We start from the raw sequence: 16,477 nt of genomic DNA, 5'->3' as shown, positions 1-16,477 counted from the left end.
TCGTCGTCGTCGTCGTTGCTGTCTTTGTTTCACATCTGATCTGTACGTTTGTAAAATAAAAAGTCTGTTCGTCCAATTTCAAGAGTGCTTATATTTCGCCACGTACCAACATATTATAACAAAATATTAAATATTAAGATATTTTAATATTTTTCGTTAGTAATATTGAAATATTTTATAATAAATAATTAACTAGAGTAAATTATTAATTATTAATCCTTTGCACTCGAGAGGTTACTTTCAGTCACCATTTTATAAAATTTGGAAGATCGATATTAATATATCAAATGTTGGATGACTAATGATTCGTTGGATCTTAGTCACTAGAAGGACCTGGCTGATAAACGCAGACCAATTTCACAATCCAAAAACAATTGACTCATTCCTATTTCCACTAAGGGTCAATGGTCATCTTCACCCCACCAAAAACTAACGTTATATAAGCATCCACAAAATTTGCGAAAGGTCAGTTTCAGTTTTAGTTTCTTTCTCTCCGCCGACTTGTATTTTTCCAACGTAGCCTTGTTGCTAGAGCCCGTATTGTATATTAAAATCCAGGTTCCAGTATTACATTTAGAAATCATTTCGACTCCTTTTAGTTATAGAGGATTATGGAACATTTTTGCTTCCTGATTACTGTAAAACGTATAGTTGCTTTTGGAGAAATTACTATTGTCATCTATTCATATAAATATAACTTATAATTGTAAATGATGTTCGATAATTGGTTGTGAAACTTATAGTGAGCAACTTAACATAAAATCAAGTCGAAAATGAAGAATAAAATATTTTCATTTAAGCCATCGTTTTCGAGAAAATCGAGTTGAAAATTCACAGAGCGCCTTCGCCATGAATTTTACTATAATCCATTTTCATTCATATTTGTAAACGTTTCTAATATTCTTATATCCATATTCAAAACATCGAATGACAAAATAACACCGAAAATTACTGTCCTTCAAGGTATTCAAAGAAAAATATACACCAAAATTCATAGAATTGAAATTTGATTAAATCTGCATACATGCGTGCACCCCATGAATTTTCAAACACGATTTTCTCGAAGACGAAGCTTCAAATGGAAAAATGTTATTCTTCCTTTCCGACTTGTTTTTAGATGTAGAATCACCTCCTACTCGCTTGTACTGCTAGTTATCAGACATTCTTCGTGTTCAATGTTTATTTTCATCGTGCCATTTTGTTTTGTTATTAACTACATAAAATATATCTAGATACACGTTATAGATGGGTAATTCTAGCGTCATGAAAGCTTCGAGTTTAGAGCAGGAACTCCTACCAAGACGCAAAATACTGGTATTACACCGATAAATATAAGCATAACTCATACACAAATCGAAACACAGAAGTACTAGCATGGCGTCATATATGAAAATATCGATACACTCAGTCCTCTCCTAACGCGGTATTTTCAACAACTTTGGTTGGTCTGATTCCTATTCCGCGAAAGCAGCTGAGAAACTATTGTATTTCCCGAATAAATATTCTAAAATGAACACAGGATTCGAGATATTTATTTCAAAAACGTGGAATGTGGCATTTAGAATGGTTTAACCTAGTGGAATAAATTCATTCGCAAATAATTCAAATCCTCGTGAACTCGACATTTAATTGTAATGTACCCATAGCATATCATCGTGTGTGTCTTATCGTTAGTTAACGCAGGAGCAAATAACAGACTTGGTACTTTTTCTCACTGTTAGGATTTAACGGTGTCATTGGATCCTCTTTATTGGTAATTGAATAAGTATTTTTCGATGATTAATAGCGATGCGTAAAATTGTGATAGTCTACTCACCACCGCCTAATATCCCATCGATGGTGTAGTCCTTTTTCCCATCGTCACCAGGTCGTCCACCGCGAAGCAACCTGCTGATGGAGCTGACACTCGGCGGATCCGTGAAGCCTTCCTGTTCCAACGAAATATCAATGTCGCTGTGAAAACTGTCGCATTTGTCACTTCAGGTAACGAAGATTCGTCTACGACAATGTTGCACTTGTAAATCCCGAATTTACTTAAAGCTTGATTCATTGAGTCCTAACTGATTGTGAGTGTATAGTATAGTATATAGTGTATAGTATATAATGTACAGTACATAGTGTATAGTATAGTATATAGTGTAGTATATAGTGTATAGTATAGTATATAATGTGTAGTGTATAGTGCATAATACATAGTGTATAATATAGTATATAGTGTATAGTAGAGTATATAGTGTATAGTGTAGTATATAGTGTATAGTAGAGTATATAGTGTATAGTGTAGTATATAGTGTATAGTATAGTATACAGTGTATAATATATAGTGTATAGTATATAGTGTACAGTATACAGTGTATAGTATATAGTGTATAGTATACAGTATATAGTATATAGTGTATAATATATAATATAGCGAATGTACATGTATAACACGCAAATTATTTGACTATGAAGCTTTGTCTATTGATGGATTAATTAAATGAAGAACTTCTAGGAGAATTCTAGGGTAAAGTTCTAGGGTTCTTCGAAATGGAGGAAAAGCGTTTGAAAAATTTAAGAAAGGTCTCAGAGATAAAGGTTTACAATATTATGTACATGGAATAGAATAAAATTTGGATTATTCCTGTAGAAGTTCGTAGTAAAAATGAAAATGTGTATTTCAGACAACTTTGACAGAATTAAATTTTTCCTTTCATATTGTATTATAATATTGTATAATTAGATTTTCTAGAAAAATTGAAAATTATCAGGTATTTCAACTAACTGTAAGATTCTTATGTATTACTATACCGTAACTTTTATGTAATATTATGTAACATTACAATATTAATATAATAATAATTAATATAATTTTGACACAATACTGTACAATATAATACTAAAAAAATTATAAAATGTTCATATAATATTCATATAATATTATGTAATGTTGTATTACATAATAAATTAATTAAATTACATTATACTGTATTATAATATAATAATTATGACTTAATATTGTTATAATGATATATAATATTCATTCGATAAATATAACCTAATCTCAGAGAAATATATTAACCAATATATACTCGGATTAAAACTCTCTTTAAAGCCTAACCAAGAAACCTTGAAAAACTGACCTAAACGGAACGGGTCGCGCAAAATGCATTCATCAACTCCCAAACATTCCTTTCTCACAAGACCAGATTAAAATTCACTCGGAAATCAATCTTCGAGTTATCCAATCACGAACCTGTTCAATGATCATAGACACGACCTTAAATTTCGGCCCTCTTTTCCTTCCTTCCCCATTCTCATTACTAATCCGCGAGGACAATGCAAATCCGCTGCCGGCGCACCGTGGGTTGCACTTTGCCTGGCATTTGCGATTTGCAAATGCAGCCTACCGCACTGCAATTTCGCGCGATCATTTTCAAAGCAAAATATACATTTTGCGCGGCTGAGATTCAGCGTTATTACACATCGCGCTGTGCACCGTTATGCGCAAAGTATTTACTACGCTTGAATTCACCGATGGTACGGTCGGATAGATCGTGAAATCTTTTTTACGCGCGAGACGCTGAAAAGGCTCTGCTCGAAAAAGCTGAAGGAATGAATGGCTTGGAAATTCTACGTGTCTTTCACTAAACGAATTTCAACGCGGATTTATGCTTCTGAATGCGTACATTCTTTTTGGTATTAAGAGCTTCTGTTTTCGTCAGTGGCTATTCCTGCTCGGAGGTAGCACTGGTGGCTGGAGAAACTAACTTCTGTGTTTACTGACGTAGCATATGGGAATTCTAAAGAAATGATAAGTTTTATTCATCAGCGAGTTTTGGATGCTTGGTACAGGGTTTATTAGGATTTCAAATGTGTATTTTTCGATATTTCAGTAATTGAGAGATTTAATCCCATCGCGAGTCTGGATGTGCATGAAATGGCATGGCAAGAAATTTGTGTCAATGTATGACATAGTAAGAAGATAATTCGAAGATTATATCGAGATAAAATTCGAAAATGAGTAAAATAATACGGTATATGTGATACTTATGAACGTTTATTGTAGATATGGACCGTGGTGGCGCTAGTGAGTTAAATGGAAAATCGTCTGGCGAAGTGCTTACTCGTGAAAGAATTAAGAATTAACAGTGATCTGAAATTAAACTATGATCTGCAATATAGTGGTTTCCTTGTTGCAAGAATAATTATACTTTTATTCTTTATCTTTTTTTCCTTTTTTTGTTATCAAATGAAAATCTTTTGATATTTAAATGTTCAGATTATGAACGATATAGTTCAATTTATTGGAACTTGTTTATTTACCGATGGAGTCTACAGTATTAGACATTTATTTCGTCTATAAAAATTCTAACATTTACTATCTTTTTTACCTAATCTTTCAATTATAAATTTCAGAAACTATGATCTATGATACTACTATGATAGTGGTTTCCTTGTTGCAAGAATAATTATACTTTTATTCTTTTCTTCTTATCAAATAAAAATCTTTTGATATTTAAATGTCCAAATTATGAATGACATAGTTCAATTTATTGGAACTTGTTTCTCTACCGATGGAGTCTACAGTATTAGACATTTATTTCATCTACAAAAATTCTAACACTTATTATCTTTTTTACCTAATCTTTCAATTATAAATTTCAGAAATTTCATGCAATATATATTGTGTTTTTCTTTCTCCTTGAAATAAATGAAATAATCTTATGTAGAATACATAATAGGCCCAGCTAGTCAGTCATCGTTTTAATTTTTACCAAAATCTCTTAAAGACATTCTACTATTAAAATATTTTACAATTTTATCTATTAAATTATTTATATCTCCATATATCGATAACAAATACTTCAATATTTATAGTGAATAAATTATATCTAGAAATTTAATTTCTCAACTAACCTGGCCTGACTTAAATGGTCATGAGGTACTATTCCTTCACAGCTAAACTCGTTCAACAGTAATTCGAACTAATTATACAGCAAATTAAAATTACAGTTATAACTATAAAGAACGAATAAAAAATGACGAAGAAGTTGCTCGACATAAATGAATATGACAGTCGATAGGTAAATGAAACTAGAAGCTAATGACTTGATCACACTTGATGGTCTTTTTATCAGACTGACAAATACAGAGCAAGAAAACTCATTTTCCATATCGAAAGAGGTCAATATTATAATCACGACTTTTTTACAGTCCATGGCACTTTATAGACCATAAATGTCAACAAACCCACATCGGGAACAGTGGTTTGAGCCAGGAGGATGCAAATTATAGAATCTTCAATTAGCAACAGCAATATTCGACACATACGATAAGGCTAATTTGAAAAAGTATCTGGCAATCTGTCGATCCATTTGTAACCACAACTCGTAAATGCGTCAGATTTTCTTTTAATTTTCATCGCAGAAACGCGTATGAGATACTTGGACCACCTGGTTTACGAAGATAGAGCATTTCGTGTATTCGATCTTTTAATTAAACTTAGCGGAAGAGATCATTAACAGTGGAACTACTTATCTGTAATGGCTATCTAAATATAGTGTATGTAGATGACAATAATTACGGTGGTGTGATGGGAATAAATAGGTTCATATAATTATGTTTCTGTCTGAACAGAACTGAGAGTTAATGAAAAGCAACTGTATAACTCATATCTCTTCGATGGAACTTAATGAAAAGTTAATGAAAAGCAACTGTATAAGTCATATCTCGTCGGTGATACCAAAAACGAGAACTCTGGAAGCAGTTATTTTCACTGGTTTGATATCCCTAGTGTTAAGAAAAATATTAATTATCAATAAGTAAAAAATATTATTAACATCGATTATTACGACTAATATCGCAACTGTAGACCTGTTCGATTTAGTAGAGTAATTTAAGAGTTTAAAACAGTTGATTATGAGATTGGCCTAAGTTCTATATGTTTCATGTTAAGATACAGTTGTATTTCGAAGACTCAGATCTCAATGGAAAAACTAGAATCTTCGAATTACAGAGGTTTCGACTTATCGAGATTACTATTGTAATTAGGTTTGGGTTAGGTTAGAAAGGTCAGGATTGTCCAACAGAATAGTACCTATCAAAAATAAAGAAGACTCATCTGTATATTTAAATTTATTACCTTCTTTACTTAGCCTTAAAGTAGACTAATGCCTCTATCTCCTCAAACAGCCATAAACCCAATCAAACCTCCAATCTTGGCAATCCAAATCAACGTGGACTATCAAGCTCACAGTACCTATGAAAAATAAAACAATCTTTCATCGACGACTTGCCTTCATATGTACATTTACCACCTTCTCTACTCATTCTAAAGAATAGGCTAATGCCTCTATCCCCTCAAACAGCAACAGACCTAACCAAACCCCAATCTTGACAATCTAAATCAATCTGGGCTATCAAACTTAGAGTACCCATTAAAAATAAAACAATCTTTTATTAACGATTCGATTAAATATGTACATTTACCACCTTCTTTACTCATCTTAATAACAGTGTTATCCCCCTATCTCCTCAAATAACCACAAACCCAAGCAAACCTTAATCTTGGCAATTCAATTCAATATGGACTATCGAGTGCACAGTACCCATTAAAAACGAAACAACCTTTCATCAAAGACTCGCCTGCATATGTATATGTACCATCTAATCTACTTATCCCAAAAAATAGACTAATGACTCTATCTCCTCAGACAATCATAAACCCCAATCTTGACAATCCAAATCAACGTGCACTATCAACTTCATAGCACCCATCAAAACTAAAATAACGTTTCATCAACGACTCGCCTACATATGTACATTTACCACCTCCATTACTCATCGTATTAATAGGTTAATGCCTCTATCTTCTCAAACAGCCACAAACCCAACCAAACCTCAATCTTGGCAATTCAAGTCAATATGGACTATCAAGCTCATAGTACCCACCAAAAATAAAACAGCCTTTTATCAACGACTTGCCTGCATATATATTACATTTACCACCTTTTCTACTCATCCTAAAAGATAGGCTAATGCCTCTATCTCCTCAAACAGCCACAAACCCAACCAAACCTCAATCTTGGCAATTCAAGTCAATATGGACTATCAATCTCATAGTACCCACCAAAAATAAAACAGCCTTTTATCAACGACTTGCCTGCATATATATTACATTTACCACCTTCTCTACTCATCCTAAAAGATAGGCTAATGCCTCTATCTCCTCAAACAACCACAAACCTAATCCAAACCTCAATCTTGGCAATTCAAGTCAATATGGACTATCAACCTCATAGTACCCACCAAAAATAAAACAGCCTTTCATCAACGACTTGCCTGCATATATATTACATTTACCACCTTTTCTACTCATCCTAAAAGATAGGCTAATGCCTCTATCTCCTCAAACAACCACAAACCCAACCAAACCTCAATCTTGGCAATTCAAGTCAATATGGACTATCAATCTCATAGTACCCACCAAAAATAAAACAGCCTTTTATCAACGACTTGCCTGCATATATATTACATTTACCACCTTCTCTACTCATCCTAAAAGATAGGCTAATGCCTCTATCTCCTCAAACAACCACAAACTAATCAAACCCTAATCTCGACAATCTAAGTCAACGTGGACTGTCAAGTTCGCAGGACCAATCCGAAATAAAACAAAATTTCATCAACGACATGCTCGCATATATACATTTACCACCTTCTCTACTTATCCTGTTAATAGTGTAATGCGTCTATTTCCTCAAACAGCGACAAACCTAATTAAACCCTAATCTCGACAATCCAAGTCAACGAGGTTATAGTATCCATCAAAACTAAAACAACCTTTCATCAACGACTCGTCTGCATATATACATTTACCACCTTCTCTACTCAGTTTCAAAAGAGACTAATGCCTTTATCTGCTAGGACAACCATAAACTCCAATCCGAACCCCAATCTCAGTAATCTAAGTTAACTTGGACTATCAAGCTCACAGCCAGAGGCAGTCAGAAAATCTGCGAAAATCTGCACGCCGTATCGTCTCCTATCGATCATGATATCTCACCAGCGATCTCGTCCGATCTTGCAGATAATCCGAAATCTGCCTCTCCTCCATCCACCCTTGAGAAATCCGAGAAATCGATAGCATAACGAAGTGCAAGCTGAGCATCGCGACCGCGAGACGAATATAGACCAAGATAAAGGAAGAGGCTAGAAGTGTCCTAGGGCGAAGGTGAAGAACCGTGTCCCCTAGCCGAGGATGAACGTTCCCGACGAGGATCGTGGAGTCCTGACGAGAGGTAAAAGGCGACCGTCACGGCAGAGACGGAGAGAGTGAGAAAGGATGGGAGGTGAAAAAAGCGAAAAAGGGGGTCGTCGGTGTCGATGGCTATCTTTCGGATCGGCGATCTCAGAAACAATAACGATCCTTGTGCCGTTGGTGGCGGTCGAGGCTTTGGGTCCGGGGCGATGACAGCAGGAGAGAGACGGAGTCCTCTGGCAGGCGAGCGACCCGTGGAAGGTGGACGGAGAAGGACGGATGCCGCCCCGGGTCCTCGGGCCCAGGAACGCCTCCTTCCAGCATTAAATGCCGTATTAATGCCGGCCACGACCGCCTGCTTCCACGACTGTGCAACGGCGTACGCGTTCACGAAACCGTTTTTCCTCTTTCGGCCTCGTCCTCCGCCTCTCGCCGGCCATCTAGCTTGGTCGTCTCTTGCCCTTCTTGGCTCCTCTTTGTCTCAGTCCTACACCACGCTGGGGCATTCTCCTCTCCAGCCACGCAGATTTATCTCTCTATCGGGGATAGCCCTGGGTATTCACCACGTGGTCCAGAGATGGATCGGTTTTATTGGGTTTATCGGGCTTATTGGTCTCGCCGGCACTGATAGTCGGGGTTCTCGCGGTTTGAGAACCCGTACGCTGATCCTTATCTTCGTCGCGGGAGAGATACGGGTGAGGTTGCCTTTTTTTCTTGCTCTTCCAACTGCTACCGCTACTCGAATATCTCGATCAGAGGTTTCAGCGGTTTCGAGGCCCGGTTACGTCCTGGCCACCTTGGGACTGTGGGTATTCCGAGGTGAAGAGTATGGTTCGCGGATTGGGCAGTCCACCGTGCGACGGGTTGATTTCGTTCAGACTAGTGGTACGTTCGGTTGGTTTCTTTGATTCTAAGGTCGTTTTGGAGGTTAGAATGAGAAATAATGGATGAATGTTTGTTGTAAAGTGTTTGATGTAGATTGGTATGGTGTGACGATGTATGTATAGGTTGATTTCTTTTTTGGAGAAATGAGAAGATATTCTTTGTCGAGTTTGTAGAGAGGTTATGTTTGGAACTGAGATAGATATTGGTGAGTGTTTCTGTCTCTGATGGATATATTAATTTGGTAATTAGGTATAGTTTAGAGTGTAGAAGGATATACCTATGTTGTTCATATTTATTTTATTTATTTCTGGGTTTAATTGGTGAATTTGTTTATGTAGAGGTTATGTTTGAAACTGCAATAGATATTGGTGAGTGTTTCTGTCTCTGATGGATATATTAATTTGGTAATTAGGTATAGTTTAGAGTGTAGAAAGATACACCTATGTTGTTCATATCTATTCTATTTATTTCTGGGTTTAATTGATGAATTTGTTTATGTAGAGGTTATGTTTGAAACTGAGATAGATATTGGTGAATGTTTCTGTCTCTGATGGATATATTAGTTTGGTAATTAGGTATAGTTTAGAGTGTAGAAAGATATACCTGTGTTGTTCATATTTATTCTTTATTTATTCATATTTATTCTATTTATTTCTGGGTTTAATCGATGAATTTGTTTATGTTGAGGTTATGTTTGAAACTGAGATAGATGTTGATGACATTTTGTATCTTTGATAGAGATATTAAATCAATAATTAGGTATAATTTAGGGTGTAGAAAGATATACCTATATTGGGCATATTTATTACTATTATTTATATATTTATGTATTCCTTTCTGAGTTTAATGGATGACTTTGTTCATATAGAGGTTATGTTTGAATCTCAGTTAGATATTGGCAAGATTTTCTGATGATGGAGCTATTAATTTCATAGTGCAAACTTCAAAGAAATGTATTTCCATTATTTATATTTATTATTACTTTACAGTTGCTCGTAATAATTACATAATTTGACATTTTTATCAAAAAGACACCTGTGCATAGAAGATTCGTACCTTACGTAATTTTATTGGAAAATAGTCTTGTTTATAGAAAATTTCATGGCAAACTCGTTGTTAATCAATTAATAATATGATCAACAAACCTGCAGTATCTTTTTCGAATGCATTCAAGTTAAGAGCGATAGAAAATTTTTACTTTCGAGTTATAAAGTATGAAAGCTGGATTTTAAAGAATTCCAGTGGACTGATTGGATCATTCATCTTTCACGAAATAATCCTATGTCACAATAAAAAAATATATCTATAAAAAATAAAAATTAACAATAGGCTAATTGCTTTACAGTTTTCAATTATGATAATCATTCATCCTCTCACGAAGTAATTTCATTTTAGTTAAAACACATGTAGCACATAAAATATAAAACTGAACAATACTTTTTACATACACCTATTATTCATAGTAATATCCAAACTACTTACATCATAATATCATAAAATTCGATTTCCATTATACTAAACGACAAGCACTATAAAATACAAGTATACTGTGTCATCTAAGATCAACAATTTTATATAAAAATCATTCATCAACTTCAATCTTTTACCTCTGTCCCTTTAATATCTTTAACATTAAGTTGTCCAATAACAAACAGATCATGGTATCATTTCTAATTCGAAGCAATATTCCTAACTGAAATTATGTATTATAGCACAAAATAATTCACATGTTACTTAACAAAACTTTCTTCGTTTCAAACAAAATAATTCCCATTCTCTACCAACACTAAATCTACCATAATCTAAGTGACCATTTTTAAACCTTCGACTAAAAATTTCAGATGTGACGTTATCACCTTGGTCACTTAATTTAACAATTACATTTTTCGCTATACATACGTATAATTAATTTTTCAATATTTTCTCTTATAAGATTTTTTTGTAAATTTTCCTCCATTCTCATTTTCATTCCAATCCTGATATGTTCATTGTGAAAAATATAAATCTCCCATCCAATAAATTGAATTAAATGAATTTTAATTCTACGCCAATAAGAAAAATCCTGAACCAACAACGAACCAGTCCACCAAAATTTTCACTTGTGGCAGCCATTCATCCCTCAAAGAGGGATGATTAAATACCCTTGCATCCCGACTCACGCCTTTCTATTATCACGTTACACGTCTTCTGTTCCTGGCTTTTTTATCGTCCTCTGTATCGGACAGCCAGCGAGGAAATTATTATCCTCCGTGGTGTTTCAGCCGGAACATGGTGTTCGCCGCGATGCATGGCGATTTTTCAAGGTGTCGAGATAAACCGGCGCACACGGAAGAGGCTATTCTTGGAAAAGCCGTTTTGCATACTCGAAAATCGCGGCACGAACGAGGGAGCGTTACGCCAATGAGGCGTGGGTGTAGGCGGCGGGCAGTAACGTATTAAAGGACACGCGAGTCGCCTCGGGGCGCTCACGTACACCCCTGCCCACCTCGTGCACGCCTCGTGCACAAGATTAAAAAGCCCCACTCGCTCGCGATCTTCCGAGAGATAGAGGGACCCTGCGGAAACGTCCACCCCCGATCGAGAGGTCGAGCGACGCCTTTCGATGTTTTCCTCTATGGAAAACTGGACCCGCGAAATTGCTACTCCTATGCAGGATCAGGAGTGTATTACAATATCGAGTGTTATTTTTATTCTTTCTTCCAGCTTGAAGATATTTTGGCGACAGATTTCCTCCAGTTTTGCTTATTTATTTACGTGGACTGACAATGAACCTGTAACCCTTGTGAGAAAATTTACCTAACACGTGAATGATTTATGGCAAAAATTAATTTTTGAGTTTTTCTTAACCGAACAATTTTGTTAATTCCAGTGATGGTATTCTATGTTCTATTACTATTGTGCAGAATGAGATGTATAGTTTGTTTCAGAGTTATTGTTGATGGAAAATTCTTCTTTTTCTTTTTTATTGGTTTTGGTGGCAAATTTGCTTTGGTTTTGTTTATTTATTTATGTAGATCGATGATGAATATAGGCACATGTAAGAAAATTTTCGTTTTAATAATTTTTTTAATAATAATTTTAATAGGAATGATTTATGTTAAAAAATTCGATTTTTGTTATTTTCGTAATAGGTAAAAAAGAAATTTTGTGTACTTTAAATAGAATGTCTTATGAATTAGATATACTTGAATATTTGCAATCGGATTTACAAAAGCAATGTTATTAATTGGAGCAACATTTTTCTATGTTTTGCTAGTTCTATGGAGAATGAGATGTTTAAACTATACATTGATGTTTGTATTAATAATGGTGAATATTTTACTTTTTTAATTGGGCTATGAGGATATTTTGTTTATTTATTTAAGTGTAGTAATGATAAATTTATTGCAAACATGCAATATTGAGGAATCACAAAAATATTCAAAAGCAGTGTATAATATGAGTCGAAATTATTTTTAATTAAAAAGTAATAAGTCTCGATATAACGTTGATTTATTTTTCCTGTATATTTCAGACTTAAGACGATCTTCGGTACACTAGCGCCACCACGGTCAATATCTACAGTACGTTTGACGTAAATATTCTATATATATATATATATAGTTTAATTATTTTCCAATTTTACTGATACAATTTTGGAATTTTTTAATTATTTATTTTATAAAAATAGTTAAATGTGAACGTTTGAATACTTTCGTTTATAAGTGTATGTATAATTTTTCAATTAATCTTTATTATAATTTAATGATATCTCATTCTATGACAAATTGACAGAGAATTTTCTTCCTTCCTTTTTTATTCTTTTTATCGAAGTTTTATGTTATCCTAGTTCTTAGTGACAGATTTTATCCAGCTTTCTTCATTTATTTCGTCAATCTTTTGCTAGGAAACTCAAAGATAACCCTTTGCACTACAATTCAATGAACTGTGCACCTGTGCATTGAAAAATTATTGAATTTTAATTAACCACTGTGAATCCACTTCATCTTCAATAAAATTATAAACTTTCCAAAAATTAAAATAATTTCGCATATGTTTAAACGTTCTAATAAATATAATTTCAATTGTATGATGAGTAAAATTTATTTTTATGGTATTTAGTATGAGAAGTTTACGATTTAAATTATTAATTAAATATTTGAAAAGATTCAAAGTCTTCTACTCTCCTATTTCCACTTAAAGTTTCCAATCTAGCAAGTCAATTCTAATTAATTGTACCCAACCAATTTCAATTCACAATTCAGTAATCCAGTGTTAAAACTCAATTCTAAAGGCGACGAAAGTTTCATCTGCTGAATCGATTATATGTAATTAAAAATTACAGCAGAGCAATGATAAATTCGTTTAATTGGAAATCAATCGCTATCGACAAACGAAGACCAGGGCCTTCAAGATCTAATAGGGAGACCTAGCTAGGAAGAGTTAGCTAAAAGCTGCTATAAGAAGACACTAAATTTTCTATGCAAGAAGCTCTTTATATGCCGGTAGATACATTCCTCTGCACAATTGAAAGGCGATCCTCTTTTTCTCATACGATTCATTCCTACATTTCGAATATTCACTCGCAGCTAGCTCTAACAGGCCACCTTCTCTACCAGGAAACGGCTAATCAAAGAGGAATTTCTTAGAAACAAAAGAAAGTCGTAAGACACGATCGTTCGTTGTCAATAAATACGAGATCCTGATTGATCGATAACGCGGATAATCGAGAGCCTAACGTAATGCGATATAAACGTCCATTACACCCAGCAAGAAGAATGCAACTCAATCTTTCAGCCCATTCGACGAAACTAATGCAAGGATCACTCGTTTCTTACCTTCACCAGTTTCTCCCTGATCTCCCAGGAGAATATCCCGGGATTGTCCCTCTTCATTTCCTCTATCCTAGCCTCGATCTCAGGCGTGGCTACCCTGGGCTTGCTGCCACCGATGACACCTGGCCTGATGGAACCGGTCTCCTGATAGCGGTTCAAAATTTTCGACACGCAGCCGTGAGAAACGCGAAGCTGCCGCGAGATAACGCAAGGACGCACCCCGGCCGCTGCCATTTCCACGATTTTCAGGCGAATGTGGTTGGGAAGAGGCCTGCCGTTGATGAAGACGCCTCCCAGTTGGTTCATCCGACCCTGCCCTGTAGCAAACGTTTTATCAGTCTTTCTGCGTTCGATTCCAAAGCTTCGAACGTCTAATGCAGCCATAGAGATTCGAGCCAACGCTGCTCCGTGTCTATCCCGAATCGATAACGCGTATACAGTGTATTTGACTAGGCTGAGTAAAGACAGCTGAGCGTTGCTTGGCGAGTTGGCAGTTGGAGGAAGTGCACTTCATTCATCATGGAGTAATAGGCCTACCTTTTTTCACGGTGTCATAAAGACAGGGTACGAGAATTTTTGTTAATAACTGAGTTTTGTTGAGGAGGATGTCTTTGTAGATACTTGGTTTTGATAGGTACATACTTTGGTGTATGAGCAAAATAATTGAGTTCTGATTAGGCCTACCTTTTTTCAAGGTGTCATAAAGACAGGGTACGAGAATTTTTGTTAATAACTGAGTTTTGTTGAGGAGGATGTCTTTGTAGATACTTGGTTTTGATAGGTACATACTTTGGTGTATGAGCAAAATAATTGAGTTCTGGTTAGGCCTACCTTTTTTCAAGGTGTCATAAAGACAAGGTACGAGGATTTTTAATAACTGAGCTTTGTTGAGGAGGATGTCTTTGTAGATACTTGGTTCTGATAGGTACATATTTTTCTGTGTGAGTGAAATAACTGGGTTCTGGTTTCTATTATTGCTATAGTCAAGATTGTTGTGATTATCTGGATCTAAATTTGTTTGGGACTAATTTGTTTGATGATGGAGTCTTTTTGATAGGTGTTCATACTTTGGTGTATGAGGGTAATAACTGGGTTCTGGTTTTTATTATTGCAATAGTCAAGATTGTTGTGCTCATCTGTATCTGAATTTGTTTGGGACTAATTTGTTTGATGATGAAGTCTTTGTAGATACTTGATTTTGATAGGTGTTCATACTTTGGTGTATGAGGGTAATAACTGGGTTCTGGTTTTTATTATTGCAATAGTCAAGATTGTTGTGCTCATCTGTATCTGAATTTGTTTGGGACTAATTTGTTTGATGATGAAGTCTTTGTAGATACTTGGTTTTGATAGGTGTTCATACTTTGGTGTATGAGGAAAATAGCTGGGTTCTGGTTTTTATTATTACGATAGTCAAGATTGTTGTGATCATCTTGACCTGAATTTGTTAGGGACTAATTTGTTTGATGACTAATATTTGGTCTTAAGATTCTGCTGAATGTATTTCTGAGTATTGATGAGTATTGAGACTTTTATTATATTGTACTTTAGTTGAAACGTTGAAGACTCGATGTTTTGGCAGGTTGTAAATGAGTAGTTAGAGTATCACATGTGATTCGTGGATGATAGGGTTGTCTTCTGAACCAATTGTCTTTGGGGGAATTGATAGTGTGCAGATTGTAACTTTTAGTAACTTTTGAAGAGGATGTTGAGGTTTCAAAGATTTGAGGAGAAAGTGGAGAGACAAATGAGGTTAGGTTAGGTTCAAAGAGATAACACTGTAATCTATGTTCAGATTTTGTACTGAAAAGATTGGCGTGTGAGTAGCTCTTGACTAGCTTTTGCGTAAAATACACCTAACCTCAAAATTTTCGTGTATTATCGTTGATTGATTGTTGAACTATTAATTAATAACAATTTCGACGTAGTGATTTATAGTTTTAATCAGAATTGTACTCATTTCAATTTCATTTGTTTGCTATTTTGAAAATAACTATAGAAATTCCTATACGCATCTAGGGATCCCTATATACGTTATAAACTCGTAAGTAACTATAATCTGATATTATATTACGATGAATAATTTATTAACGACACCTCGAACATATTTAATTATAATTGTAATCTAATCTTGTTCTTGTATTATTTTAAAAACAACACAATAGGAACCCTATAGATATCTAGGGATCCCTAGATAGTCTATAAATATCCTATACGTACGTAACTTTATATGCTGATTATAGTTACTGTTTCAGATTATAATTCTTATTTTAAACAAAATTAGTGAAATCTATTCTTCTTGTGAGAAATCACAAAACAATTACTATAGTAACATTCGACGATCTACGTTTATTTTCTTATCGCCACATTATTGTATTTTACCACTATGTCATTATACAAATTAATCGATCTATAGCAATCATTGACTTCTAATTTTCGCGTATCGGTAATTATAACTTCTTTTCTTGCGAGCAAACATAATTTTGGCTATAGGGGACTGATTCATTATCAGAAAACGCTTCTACAGTAGACAAAA

General features: G+C 34.7%; 1 protein-coding gene across 1 annotated transcript in view; it reads right to left on the bottom strand.

The window, feature by feature from the left end:
* The window catches only part of LOC108547444 (protein gooseberry-neuro), a 62,527-nt gene extending 48,274 nt beyond the window's left edge, over positions 1-14,253 (bottom strand). Inside the window, exons 1-2 of the mRNA XM_017899974.1 lie at positions 13,945-14,253; positions 1,817-1,928 (exon numbers count right to left, since the gene is read on the bottom strand). Coding sequence (XP_017755463.1) covers positions 1,817-1,928; positions 13,945-14,247 — 415 coding nt within the window. The 5' untranslated portion in view covers positions 14,248-14,253. The remainder of the gene's footprint in view (positions 1-1,816; positions 1,929-13,944) is intronic.
* Positions 14,254-16,477: the final 2,224 nt, after the last annotated feature.

The sequence above is a fragment of the Eufriesea mexicana genome, unplaced genomic scaffold, assembly GCF_001483705.2.
Source record: "Eufriesea mexicana isolate 0111107269 unplaced genomic scaffold, ASM148370v2 scaffold1030, whole genome shotgun sequence".
Classification (NCBI taxonomy): domain Eukaryota; kingdom Metazoa; phylum Arthropoda; class Insecta; order Hymenoptera; family Apidae; genus Eufriesea; species Eufriesea mexicana.
The sequence above is the reverse complement of the archived record's forward strand: the minus strand, read 5'-3'. Positions and strand labels throughout refer to the sequence as shown.